The 13,383-nt window shown below is 47.0% G+C and overlaps 1 protein-coding gene across 5 annotated transcripts in view; it reads right to left on the bottom strand.

Moving 5' to 3' along the window:
* WDFY4 (WDFY family member 4) overlaps nucleotides 1–13,383 on the bottom strand; it is a 255,678-nt gene that overhangs the window by 158,289 nt on the left and 84,006 nt on the right. For all 5 annotated transcript variants that reach the window (XM_061161999.1, XM_061162000.1, XM_061161997.1 and 2 more), the window contains 8 exons: nucleotides 9,483–9,697; nucleotides 8,146–8,240; nucleotides 6,969–7,206; nucleotides 6,516–6,592; nucleotides 5,239–5,460; nucleotides 4,457–4,635; nucleotides 1,679–1,910; nucleotides 463–608 (listed from right to left, as the gene is read on the bottom strand). In XM_061161999.1, the coding sequence (XP_061017982.1) occupies nucleotides 463–608; nucleotides 1,679–1,910; nucleotides 4,457–4,635; nucleotides 5,239–5,460; nucleotides 6,516–6,592; nucleotides 6,969–7,206; nucleotides 8,146–8,240; nucleotides 9,483–9,697 (1,404 nt within the window). The remainder of the gene's footprint in view (nucleotides 1–462; nucleotides 609–1,678; nucleotides 1,911–4,456; nucleotides 4,636–5,238; nucleotides 5,461–6,515; nucleotides 6,593–6,968; nucleotides 7,207–8,145; nucleotides 8,241–9,482; nucleotides 9,698–13,383) is intronic.

The following is a 13,383-nucleotide window of genomic DNA, read 5'->3' as shown; positions in this document are numbered from 1 at the left end:
TATAGACAAATGAGCCCAAATTCATCAACAGTAAAAGAGCTCTTTATGCAGGGGATTAGGAAATAGGAAATCTAGTGGCCTCTTTACCTAACTAACTTGTCTGCTTGTTGCTTTGCAAATTTATGCTTAAACACAATGACTCAAAGACAACCTTAGGGGTTAGTAGCACCCAGGAAAAAGAAATTTAATAGTGTTTCCAGTGTCACAAATGTTGTTTAGATATTCCATTTGTTCTTGCTATACTGAAGAGAATGAAGAGTACCTACTTTCTTCTCTGAAAGAAGAGATTTGGTCTTGAGGAGTGTGAATGGGCAGGAGTCATAGAATATTTTCACAAATGAAGTGTGTCTGTCAACACACACACCTAAATGTGAATTAGTGTTCATTTAATCCCTGAAAGCTGCAGCAAGCCATAAGATCTTTATTCCAAAAAGGAGCAGCAAGTAACATTAGAAGGTGTACCTCTTTGGCAATCAGACGGCTGTCCACCTCATTGTATGTGCTTCTGATGTCTGCAACACTGGTGACGGAGGAGCTGGCTATGTGAAGGCCAAAGGAAACCTTTTCCTCTGCAACCAGGGGTGTCACTTCCACACCAGGATCCTCTCCTATGACAACACACCTTCAGTTATTTCTACTCTCACTTTACTGAGTAGGAAATTAACCCTCAGAAGAGTGAGCATCTACTGCTACATGGCAAAGTCATCACTGAGCAATGTTTGTAGCTATTATATGTTATTACATTTTATGTCATTTAACACATGTCTCATTTCTGATACATAGAAAACTGTAGAGAAATCTCCAATATTAACCCTACTACAAAATAGAAGCACTCCAGGTATGAAATTACTAATACTGTCTTGAGACATCTATTGTGAATGTAACCTCACCCCCAAAACCAAAGTGCTGGGCTAAAAGTCCTATGGTTTTCAGTGAGCTGCATGTCCGTGGTAAACACCTCCCTTGGTTTTAGCACACAGGTGCTCACTCAGGGAGAGTGAGCTCACTCAAGGAGAGCTAGATATGCTACTTGAGAAGCATGGTGTAAACAAAGAGTTGATGACACTTTGGCTCCAGACCTGGCCTCCTCACATTGTCCTTGCCAGTGCTCGTTGCTAGAGGAAATGAAGTTCAAAGAACACATGAAGCCTAAAGACAGAAATGCTCCACAGTGCTCAGTCACCCTTCACCATGCAGGAAAGCGTCAGTACATAGATTCATTTATCATTCTTCCCAGATGAGAGTTGACCCCCTCAACTTGGCAGAGCACAGAGAGCAATACTCCCTGCTTGAACAGCCAACAATCAATAATGAAAATGTGGATGTTTTGTCTGCCTGTTTAATAATTGAAGATAACAGTATACTTTAGTTAAAAAGCTTCTTCATTAAAAGGAATGTAACTTATTTATCTCATTCTCTTCCCTCTTTCTTTGCTGATGATATTACCTACCCACTTTTCTCTATTACGAACTCTGGAATTGAAACCTACAGGAGATTGTCATTTCCTTTTCTGTGACATTTTCTATTGGCTTGTAAATATATAATAATCCAGCTACAGAGGACTTCCCTAATGACTGGCCTGTGATGAGTTTTTTCCTTATAAATAAGCTATAAATAACTGGATGTCTTTTTAAAAATTAGAATCAGCAAGGTCATTATAAATCAAAACACCCCATACCTTGGACATGCACAGCCTGGAAGTTACCACAGTATCTTGGGCCAAGTTTGTTAATAACTTCCAGGGTTTCCATTGAGATGGCTTCTTCAAAGAAGTAGGTGGGGCCCAGACGCCATATTAGTAACGACTTTTGTTTCCAAACTCGAGGGGTAGCAATATATCCATAAACATCCACAAATGAGGATGGATCCATTGAAAGGAATGGTCCTGGTAAGGCCTGAATGTACAACATCTGTTAAAACAAAAAGGTGGGAGAAAGGGGTAGGTGGGACATATTTAATTTCAGAATTAATCAAATAAATACATAAAACAAAAAATGATGTACCTTATTCATCTCTCAAAGTAAAAACTTTGTTCAGAAACTTTACAAAGATAACTCTCAAAGCTGAGAAACACTGCATAAAACAGTTTATAAAAAAAACTCTGTGTGTATGAGCTCTCAGTTGTGTCCAACTCTTATGACCCCAAGGACTGTAGCCTGCCAAGCTCCTCTGTCCATGGGATTTCCCAGGCAAGAATAATGGAGTGGGTTGCTATTTCCTCCTCCAGGGGATCTTCCCAACCCAAGGATTAAACCTGAGTCTCTTGAGTCTCCTGCAATAGCAGACAGATTCTTTACCACCAGCACCACCTGGGAAGCCACGTGTGAGTGAAAAACTGACATTGTGCCTTTGGAAATAAATGTGATAAAAAAATATAAATTGTCACTAAAAGGTTCATCTTTTTCTCCAGTCATTTCACAAAGAACTTTAAAGTCCAATGTTGGCACATTAACTAAGCTTTACATACTAAATATAGCTACAGACTAGAAAAGAAGAAATAAAACTGTCTCTATTTGTAAATGGCACATCCATGTAGAAATTTCTAAGGAATTCACACACAAAAAAAACCTAATAAATGAATTCATCAAAGTCACAGGATATATGATCAACACATAAAAACAAATTGCATTCTATAGACTAACAAAGAACATGCAGAAACTACAACTGCTCACAAGAAAAATAAATACTTTTTTGTTCTGCAAAATTCCATGTGAAAGAGGATGAAAGAAAGCTATAGATTAGGAGAAATTATTTACAAAATTACATATCCAACAAAGGACCATTATCTAAAATATTTAGATAAAACTCTTAAAACTCAATAGTAAAGCAGTAAACAATCCAATCAGAAATGAGTGAAACATATACACAGACATCACTAAAGAGGATATACAAGTTGCAAATAAGGTTCTAACATTTGGGAACAGCTGTTTCATCTCCAACCTAAGTCCATCTTTTTTCTTGCTCAACAGACACCTGCATCTAAACACAGACCTTATGTTTATCCATTTAAATTTCACTTGCTAACAGAAAAAGAGACACAGATGTACAGAACAGACTTTTGGACTCTGTGGGAGAAGGTGAGGGTGGGATGTTTCGAGAGAACAGCATGTATATTATCTATAGTGAAACAGATCACCAGCCCAGGTGGGATGCATGAGACAAGTGCTCGGGCCTGGTGCACTGGGAAGACCCAGAGGAATCGGGTGGAGAGGGAGGTGGGAGGGGGGATCGGGATGGGGAATACGTGTAACTCCATGGCTGATTCATGTCAATGTATGACAAAACCCACTGCAATGTTGTGAAGTAATTAGCCTCCAACTAATAAATATAAATGAAAAAAATAAAATAAAAATAAAATAAAATAAATAAATTTCACTTGCTGACCTTGACCCAACTTGTTGAAATCATCTTGGAAAGTCATCTCTGTCAGTCTTGGCCGTTGGCCATTCTCCATGCCATATTTTGCGTATTTTGACATATTCCCATGGCATCTCATCCCTTTTAACCTCCATGCTGACTCACTCTGGTTTAGCAGGCCCCTGAGGTTGGATGTTCATCTATGTGCCAATTCACTATACAACACATCAGCCTTGTAACTATAAATTCAATACGATTCATCAAGTGTATGTTGCATGCTTTCAGTGTGCCAGTCCCTGTGCTAGGTGAAAGCAAGTTCCAGATATCAATAAGACAAGGCTCTTAGCCTCACAATACATGTTCTGCTTCAGAGAATACAATCTATTCTATGAAACAAGACTGGATACCAATATATTCTGTGAAAGAGGACCAAAACTAGCCCACTCTGTAATTACGCCTAAAGAGATTTAAAAAAAAAAAAAAAAAAGACTTTGGGTGACCACAAATGTAACCACACTTTTCATCCTGGCTAACGTGAGTGACCACTGCTCTTTTTCCAGTGACAGTTTAAGCCCTTTCCCTTTCTTTCTGCTTCCTGATTAAAAGTTCTGAACACACATAGACACCAAATTGTCTCTCTGACAGCACCCCATTCAGAACTGACTGACCTCCACTTTTTTGAACCCTCCCCAAAATCACCTAAAGTGAGCCCAAATTCTGTTAGTTCCTCCTAATGCCTTATTACTCCATGCTAAGGAGGGTAAGAAGCCTCTTGCTACAGCAAGCTTCATAAACATACCTCTTGTTTTGTACTATATGCATGCTCCTAGAGGTATTTGACTGGTGGGCATGGGCAGTTCCTAACATCTAAAACAATACCTAACATATATATTAAGTGTTCAATAAATATTTAATGTGGGAAGGAACAAAGGAAGAAAGGAAGGTGCAAGGTAAGAAGAATTGTTAACAATTGAAGTCAAAAGTTAACTTTACATTTTGAAGGACTTTTCTTTTAATACTCTTGATGAATCCTTCCGGTTACCTCTGTGACTAGGAGGCATGGCCATGGGGCAAGCACAGCTTGGGGGAAACATCTCACCTTAGCCGAGCCGATGACCTGTCCATCCAGATAGGTGAACACCATACAATTCCTTTTCATTTCCTTGGTGACAACCACAGCCAGGTGGTGCCACTGACCACAAGCCAGCAGCTGGCCACACCTGACCCGAAGCTGGCGTCCCGCAGAGGGCTCAGGGTCATCCTCGGGTTCCATGACATCTGGAAGAGAACGCAAGCACAGACCTCACCTGCAGTGTCAGGGGCCAGCACCAGGAGCCCTAGAGCCAGTGGAGCCAGCGTCGAGCCTCCCATAGAAAACTAACAGCAGCAGGAGGTTTCATTGCTTTGTGCCAGACACTGGGGTATGTGCTATCATGATTCCCATGTCACAGAGAGGTTGGGTAACTTGCCTAAGGTTGCATAGTTGGAGTTCAAACCCAGGAGTCAGGCTGGGTCTACCCATCACTAGACTGCCTCTATAGGGACACACATGGGTTGGCAAAGTCCCAGAAGGGAAGGAGCTTAGGTGGCTGGGCTGTGTGTGAAGGACACCAAGCCAAATCCTGGGCCTTCCAAAGTCGATGTCTCACTATGAAACAGGGCACAAAAAACAGGCATGGCCATAACACCCTGGGCTTGGCCATCACAGTACACTTTGGGCCACTGAAGGCAGGTGAGCTTGGAGACCCAGGTTGAGCTCTAGGCGGCAGAATCAGAATCAGCCACCTACCTATACAGCTGAGGGCAGGCAGGCAACCCAGGCTCTTGGGCCAAGAGCTGCTGACTCAGTCCCACATCCCCCAGGTGTGGGTGAAATCTTACCCAGGGGCTGAAACTCTTTCTCTTCTGTAGACACAACCAAGGAGAGGTCTTCCGGGCAGAGGCTGACAGAGAAGCAGATGAAGGGCTGCTCGGTCCTGGCCAGGTGGCGCACCAGGGTCAGGAAGCGCAGTGGATGGCCCTCTGTGGCTGCGCTGTGCCTGCCGATCAGGAACCAGCAGGAGAAGGTCAGGCCCCCAGGCGGAGGGAAGGACCTGGCAGCACCTGGGGTCAGAACACAAGCACGCCCTGAGGCTTCGTCCTGCTGTGCAAGCCTGTCTAGACTCACTGCGACTCTGATTCGGCCCAGGGGTGGCCCTGCTCTGTGCCATTACTGGGCCCTGACTGACCCACACCCACTTCACAGTGACCCATGCAGCACGACGCTCTTGTCTCCTTCTTTAATCATAGTTTCAGGAATAAGTCATATTCCCTCCAGGACTTGAGCCTAGATCTTCAGAGCCTCTCTACAATTCTGACCCACCTATTATGCTGCGTTGCTAACGGAGAGAAGAGGGAGCACACCCCGAGATCCATCACCACGTGGCCCACAGGTCAGCTGGTCTAAAGCCAGCCTATGTGCTATGTGGGGCAGAGGAAGCCAGACTAGCTAAGCTAAACCTTGCCTGGGGAGCGCTCACTCTAGGGATACCCAGGCTGGCAATACAGGTGGGGTCCACTGTCCTCACTGAATGGGCAGAATCAGGCTTGGAACTCCGCGCTGATGAGCTGTAAATGCCACGCTCCTCAGCACCCACCTTCCCACAGAAACCCAGACCCTGGCTCTCCTAACAGGGGGTGCCTGGTCTTCAGCTGAGGGCGGCACTGTACAAAGCATGCCAAGGCCCAGCTGATCCCCACAGGAGTCAAGGACAGGCTTGTTCCTCAGTGGCCACTGGCACAGAGCTCATATTCCTCTCTAGAGTCATCAGGTGGGGTGAGGTGTTCATGTTGGCCTCTGTCAGTCATTGACAAAGGGCATCAAAACCAAGGCTCAGCTTCCAAGTCAGCCGTCTGAGCCCGTCAGTGCTCACTGAGCCCCAATATGTGCAGAGCTTTGGGCTGGGCCCTTGGGATACACAGTGAACAGGAAACCCCTGGCTCAAGACAGAAACAACCAAAGGGAAGGATGCGTTCTCTACAGACACGTGGGACCAAGAGGAAGACTCATGCTTTCTGGAAATGCCAAAAGGAAATCTGAAATCGAGACTCCCCCAGGACTTACTCCCAGGTCAGGGGCAGGGGGCCTCAGCAAGCTAAACCCCCAGGGAAACACATACCTGTCCCAATCCCTCCGGAGATCGAGTACTCGGTACTGGCTCCCATCACCGTAGCCAGGGTCGGAACAAACAAACAGCTGGAATAGGAAAGTGTCTCAGATCATTGAACTGTAAGCCAGCCTCTGACGTGATGTCTGCCCCTCTGTCTGTCTTCAGGGGCCTCACTCCCTCCTAGATCATGGGGCCCCCAGGACACAAAGTGACTGATGCTGGCACCATGGCCCTAAGAAAGGAACCTGGGCTGGAGGCTGGAGGGGAGGGCAGCCTAGAATGCAGACAATCAGAAGGAGACAGTCCTGGCCTTAGATGGCTGGGGATGCTGCCCCTGAAGATGGGGTGTCTGTGACCCAGACATTTTTCACAGCTCACTGTAAGAGCTGATAGAAACTATAATTTGTAATCAACATTATAATTCACCCAAGGCACTGGGAAATTAATGAAAGCCTGTCATACCCGTAACCTTCCACGGACATGTCGAATTCCACGAAGGATGGAGCCAGGGCTGCCCTCTGAGGCTGCAGGTTGCGGGGGGAGGTCATGGAGATGAGGCTCAGGGCCGTCTGAAGGGTGATGGTCGAGCTCTGGGATGGCCCCATGGGCCTGAGGGTCTGTGTGCTTGCTAAGTGAGGGCTGGCATCCTTGGGGGCCACTGCAGAACCCTCAGCAGGCACTGGCATCGCTGCCTGTGATCCTAGGGTCGCAACCAAGAGAAGAGCTGGGTCTTTGCTCAAAGCATTTCCACTCCTCTTCTGTCAACAGTCCCCACCCTTCTGCCACAGCCCCCAAGGAGGGCTCTGCAGAGCACCATGTATTCCCAAACCCGCAGGGTGGCCTCCTGGGCCCTCCCACTCACCCTCTTGCCTGGGACCTCTGCTGATGCTGATAACACTGAATCAATGGTGACAACCTGCTCCTCCTGGAAACTTCTCCCTTTAATTCTATCATTGACGCCACTCCTTTCTACTACACGTTTTCTGTGGCTGTCATTGGCTTGCCCCATTAGCTGTCCTTCACTGGGGCTTTGTCCTGGCTCTCTGACCTCCAACTCTTTCACAACAGCCTGTCTCCTCAAAGGCTCTGTTTCCCACCTCCAGCGGCTGGCCCACTCCTGACTCTCCATCCTTGCTTTTCAACTGGGCCTCCTAGCCTTAACATCCTATGTGATCTTATATTCAGCATGTCCATGGCTTTCTTTTCTCCAAGCTGGTTCCCTGGACCAGCATCTTGCCAGGTACCAGGCCAATGCTTTGTCCTCCAGACCCCCTAACTCCTTGCTGAACTGTGAGCTGTGTGAAGCTGACCCTGTTCTTCTGTCCAGGGGCAGTGCTGAGTACCCCTGCATATGCTATGACATGAAGGTTGCTATGCTCCAGGCATAGAAAGGGGCCAAGTCCATGCTCACCATCACCATCTTATATGAGGCTAAGAGTCTTCCTCCTTCCAGATCTGGTCTTTATCTAGGGACCACGGATCTGATCTTTCTGCTCGTCCTCATTTGCTTCATTGAGCAGCAGGCAAAACCATTTTTAAATCTCTCTGCTTCCCATATTCCGTAAAGGATTCCTTACAGGAAATGCATGTTCTCTTTTAAATCCCATTATCCGGCCCCTATTCTCTCCTCTGTCCTCACCTGGGCATCCAGAGTCCCCTCCATGCACATGAGATGAACTGAGTTTTTTCATTGCAGCCGATGGAGGTGAAGCAATTCCAAGGCCTAGAAACTGTCTGCATATCATAACAAACAAGAGAACCAAATGATGACATTTTCAGCCAAAAGTTTCCTCCAGTTCCATCTGAACACTTGTCCTAGATCCCAGAGCCCGCTGGTTCCCCCACCATGCCTTCCCCTTTCGGCCTGGAATCCTTTTCCTCAGGCCATACAGAACCAGGGTGTCCCTGGCCAGGCACTCAGACCAGAGAGCTGGTGAATTTAGGTGCTTTTGACTTAACCAGTGACCAGCTAGAAGCCCCAAACTGGACCTGGAGAGGAAAAGGATTTTGTTGGGAAATAACTTTGCCATACTCTAAGTTTCTAATGGACTTGACTGATCAGCTGAACTAAGCACGGTGGCCTTGTCTGACAGCCCCATGGATAGAGGCGGAAAAGGCTGGCCTGGCCCCTGGGTCCCATACCTGCTGGCTGGAGGGGTTGCCTTTCATCCCCCTGCACTTGGTCCTATATGCCTCCAGGGGTCCAGGAGCTTGTGGCCCTGAGCACCACCCTTCCTACATCTACACCCTCTAGGGCCACAGGTACTTAAGAGACCCTTGACCTCCTTCCTGCCTTTCTTTCCTCTGCTTTTTTTGTCTTCTGTGTCTGCTCCTCCCTGTGCATCTCCCCTCGCTACTGGGACTCTCCAGGAAACATGTGGTCTCGTGGAGGGTCTACCAGTGAGAAGGCCCCACAGGATACAGTGGTACTGCCTCTGGCCCCTCCATGTCACGTGTCCCGTCACTGCCCCTTAAGCCGGTCAAGCTCCCTGTGGTCTAGTCTTTCTCTTGGCAGCCAAGCCCTCATAATCACCCTGTCGCCAGCCCCCACCACCCCTTTCAGCAGGGTGTCTTCACATGCCTGGTTCTCTCCTCTCCTGGACTGGTGACCATCTGCACAGGCCATAGACCTCAGCCACCACTGATCCCTTGAAGCCCCCTCTTTACACCCAAACTCCCAGCTGTGGTCCTCGCAGCTCCACAGAGCTCTCACACTGCACTAACATCCCCCCCAACACTTTCTGAATTTTCCACAGGACCCCTGGCTTATTGCTTCACCCCCTAGACCATCAGCTCCATGAGAGGAGCTACGTCCACTCTGCGGGCTACACATTGCCCAAGGACCCAAGACTCCAACCTGGGCTTGCAGTGACCAATGCTGGGAAGGCAGGAGAGGCATGGGGATACTCTTACTGTCCACTGTGAACAAGCTCGGCTACCAGGGGCCAGCAAGATTTAACATGCAACACATGGTACCTTAACACGTCTGGTTCGATGGCTTGGGAAGCAAGCTTTTCAAAAATCCTGATGAGGCCTGAGTGCAAGGGGCTGCTGCTGGTGGTCAGGGCCTTGTGGCAAGAAGTCATGAGGGTTCTGAGCATCCCCGCCTCACACATGACCTGACGGTTCTTCTCCGACTTCACCAGGGACTGGATGTGACTGGCCATGGAGCACTGGATCTCCCTGGAAAGCTTAGAGTAACCAAAGCAAGCAAGTGGTGAGCCCTGCAGGTCAGCATGTTTTGGGAGCCACTTTCGTCACCTCCCAGCTAGAGCTTGAGTTGGTGGTAAGGTGAGGAGACTGAGTCCCCCAGAGCCTAGTCTCACTGTCCCCAGCCTGTCTTGGGCACTCTCAGAGGTACCCTCTTCACACGAGCTGCCAAATAGGTAGATAGCTTAAAACAGACTGCAATCCAGCAGGCGAGAGCCTGCTTCAGTCTGAGATATGTGGTGGTTGAGCCATACGACATTTCTGAATTGCTAACATTTAAAATACTGGCGATTCCACACAGAAGTCCAGATATGTGGCCTCTCTTAAAAAGTGGAAAGACCTGGTCAGGCCATTTGCCATTGTGAGTCTGTTGAGAAGTAGCTGGAGCTGCGCAGAGGCTGTGCCCTCTAGAGGGTCCCACACCTTACCCCCCAACCACTGGCATCTCTCACTGGACAGTCCCATTCCAGTTTGCACCCCTGGCCCAGAAGGTGGAATCCTGTGGCAGCTGCAGCCTGCTCCATACTCTCAGGTCAAACCACACCAGCCTACACAAGCTCCTGAAGTCACAGCTTCTGTGGAGAAGCCTCCCCTCCAACCCACTTCCTTTGTCTGTCTTTCTGGGCTAAGTGCATTCAGACACACACACAGCTGCCCTCTTATCTTCCCCCTGCCAAATTTCAACTCACTTTACCATCTTTATGCCCTTGAAGCCCACAGGATAGAGGCATAGAGTCAGCCTCATCAGCATTTCATCCAAATACATTACATTATTTTCATAATCTTCCTTTCTTCATAAAAAGATAACCCCTTGGCATTCCCAGCCTCCACTGAAAGGGAAATTCCTTCACAAAATTTCTACAGATTGTCCTCCTTTTCTTTGACTTTCTATGAGATTGTCTGAAATCACCAGGATACCAGTTTGATCCTAAAGGCGGTATCCTGCAGTGGAGGCTATGGGGGCCTCCTTCTGCAGGTGAGAATACCCGTCATAGCTGCCCCTCCTGTGGGCGTCAGCTCCCCTAAGTGGTAGCTGGCCTGCTATGTAGCCCCATATGTATCTTCACGTGTGCATACAAGTGTATACATGTACATACACATGCACACACACATAAAAGTGGGCACACACACACACATATATACACCACCCCTGGACGATAGCCAATGGGGCCATGCCCTTCAGCCTCCGTGGCTGAGACCCCTCACACTTGAGACCCCTGTGCTATGGACTCATCCTCACTCAGTTGCTTCTCCTGCATCACCCTGCTTTCCTCACCTCCCTTCTCCTGAGCCTCCCTCCACAAACCTCATACACCAGTACCCTGTCTTGGACTCGACTTTGAGGAACACAACTAAAGGCTATAGCTTGCTCTGCATACTGCACACCTTTGCCCTAGTCTCTAGTTTCAAGAAAAGGGATCTATGATGAAGTAGGTTATGTCTAGGCTAGTCCACCAATGTAAAGCCAGCAGTCACCATGAGGCACTTACTTTAGGACTCTGAACCCAACAATCAAGATTACCTTACTCTATCATCACCTCCCTGTGCGTGTAGTCATTCAAGGCCACCCTGCCCAGAGATGGTTCAGAGTATGTCTGTGTCACCAAGGGACAGAATTCAATAAGATGGCATTCTTCCTTAGACTGTGAACACAGTTTTGTAGTATATATGTTTCAAGGGTTACAATGTATGGTGAAACATATATACACAGTTAATCATCAGTTTCTAGATTATTTTTAAATGAAGGGGTCGCACAGCTCACCCTCCCACCCTTCCACGCCTTTCAGAAGCATGACACCTACAGCTTTTTCCTCAAACTGATGGCATCTGGTGAAATTCCCATTGTTACAATATCTCCAGTAATGTTTTCAACTTCAAATTTTAGACTACTCTTAGTTTAAAATGCAAACTACAGTAGAATGGTTTTTCAAGGTGAGTACTTCCAGGTAGGATTTCATTACTCTGCCAACATCACTGATATCAAGGAGAGATCTCATTACTTGAAGAAGATGGTCCTTGCAATGAAATCTTTATGCCTCGCCCCATCACCTCTCAAATTCAGATGTTGAAACCTAACGCCCAGTGTGATGGCATTTGGAGGAGGGATCTTTGGGAATATTGCGTATGTGGTCAGTTATGTCCAACTCTTTGAGACCCCCATGGGCTGTAGCCCACCAGGCTCTTCTGTCCATGGGATAACCCATTCAAGAATACTGGAGTGGGTTGCCATTTCCTCCTCTGGGAGATCTTCCTGACCCAGGAATCAAACTCACATCTCCTGTGTGCCCTGCATTGGCAGCTGGATTCTTTGCCACTGCGCCACCTAGGAAGACCTGAGAGTATAGCCCTCATGAATGGGATTAGTGACCTTAGGAGAGAGACCCCAGAAAACTCCTTTCTCCCTTGCACACTGTGAGGGTACAGCGAGAAGAGTGCATGAGTGAGGAAATGGGTCCTCACCAAACACTGACTCTGCCAGTACCATGATCCTGGACTTGCCACCCTCCAGAACTGTGAGAAATAAGTTTCTGTTGTCGGTAAGCCCCTGGTCTATGGCATTTTGTTATAGCAGCCTGGATGGATGAAGACAATCCCCTTCTCTGTCACTGTGGTATCTGCACCGCCAGTGTGAACTGCTAGAGGGACACGTAACCCAACAGAGACCAGAAATGGAAGGAAGAAATGCCAGATCTAAGTTATACTAAATGATTCCATGACTTTTACTTTAAGATACTCTTCCATGTGGAAATCTACCCAACCTCCTTGACTCCCTTCCCCAGATCTTCCTTCTGATGTTCTAAGCATCCCTTCCTGCATCCATGGAGCCTGTACCTCTGCTTTCCTTCTCCTCTGCTCAAAACAGAAGAGCTGCTTCCATCCTCTTGCCTAGAACTCTCCCTCTCCAAGAACTTGATTATTTGGTAACTGCAGTCTTTTAATTTGGGGTGAGAGTTGGGGAGACAGTCTGCATGAAGCAAGATGCAAAAATAACAACACAATGTATTATTAATAAGAATTAAAAACAAATGTCTACAATCTCCAATTTTTATTACCAGCACTTCACTTATTGCTTTGGGAACTTTTGGCTTTTTTGTTGTTGTTTTTTGCTTTTTTTTTTACCCCACCAGAGCAGGAATACTGAAAATCTAAATATGCAAAAAATAAAAAGTTTTCAAAAGGGAAAAACAGAAATGCTGATGTTGTCTAATGATGCCACAAGTTTACTCCAAAATTGCTCAATACCCCATAATGGAGGAGGGAAAATTGATCGTCCTCATTATCGCTGCAGCTCTGTCAATACCAATATTGCCTTGTTTTGAATAAAATGTGCTGGTTTTTTTTCAATGTTGGTTCCAGTAAAATGGGGTTTTAGTGAAAATATGAGCAGTAGCAGGAAACCAGTCTGGTTTCTCCCTCTACAAATGGATTGATTTTCCTAACGCGCATTACTTCCAATGCAGGAAGGGGATGGTGGTTCAATTAGGACTCAGTGGTAAGCGCTTAGGGTCACCAGCGGACTGGACCCACAAGGCAAATTATCACAGAGAGAGACATGTGGGGCTGCCTGTAGGAGTTTTCTGCTTTCTCCACTTAGCAGCTGAGTCTTCATGTCTGTCCTTGTCCAGGTGTGAATGTTTAGTCTTTATCTGTCCCCCACCCGCCTCTT

This window comes from Dama dama, chromosome 15 (assembly GCF_033118175.1).
Source record: "Dama dama isolate Ldn47 chromosome 15, ASM3311817v1, whole genome shotgun sequence".
Taxonomy (NCBI): domain Eukaryota; kingdom Metazoa; phylum Chordata; class Mammalia; order Artiodactyla; family Cervidae; genus Dama; species Dama dama.
The sequence above is the reverse complement of the archived record's forward strand: the minus strand, read 5'-3'. Positions and strand labels throughout refer to the sequence as shown.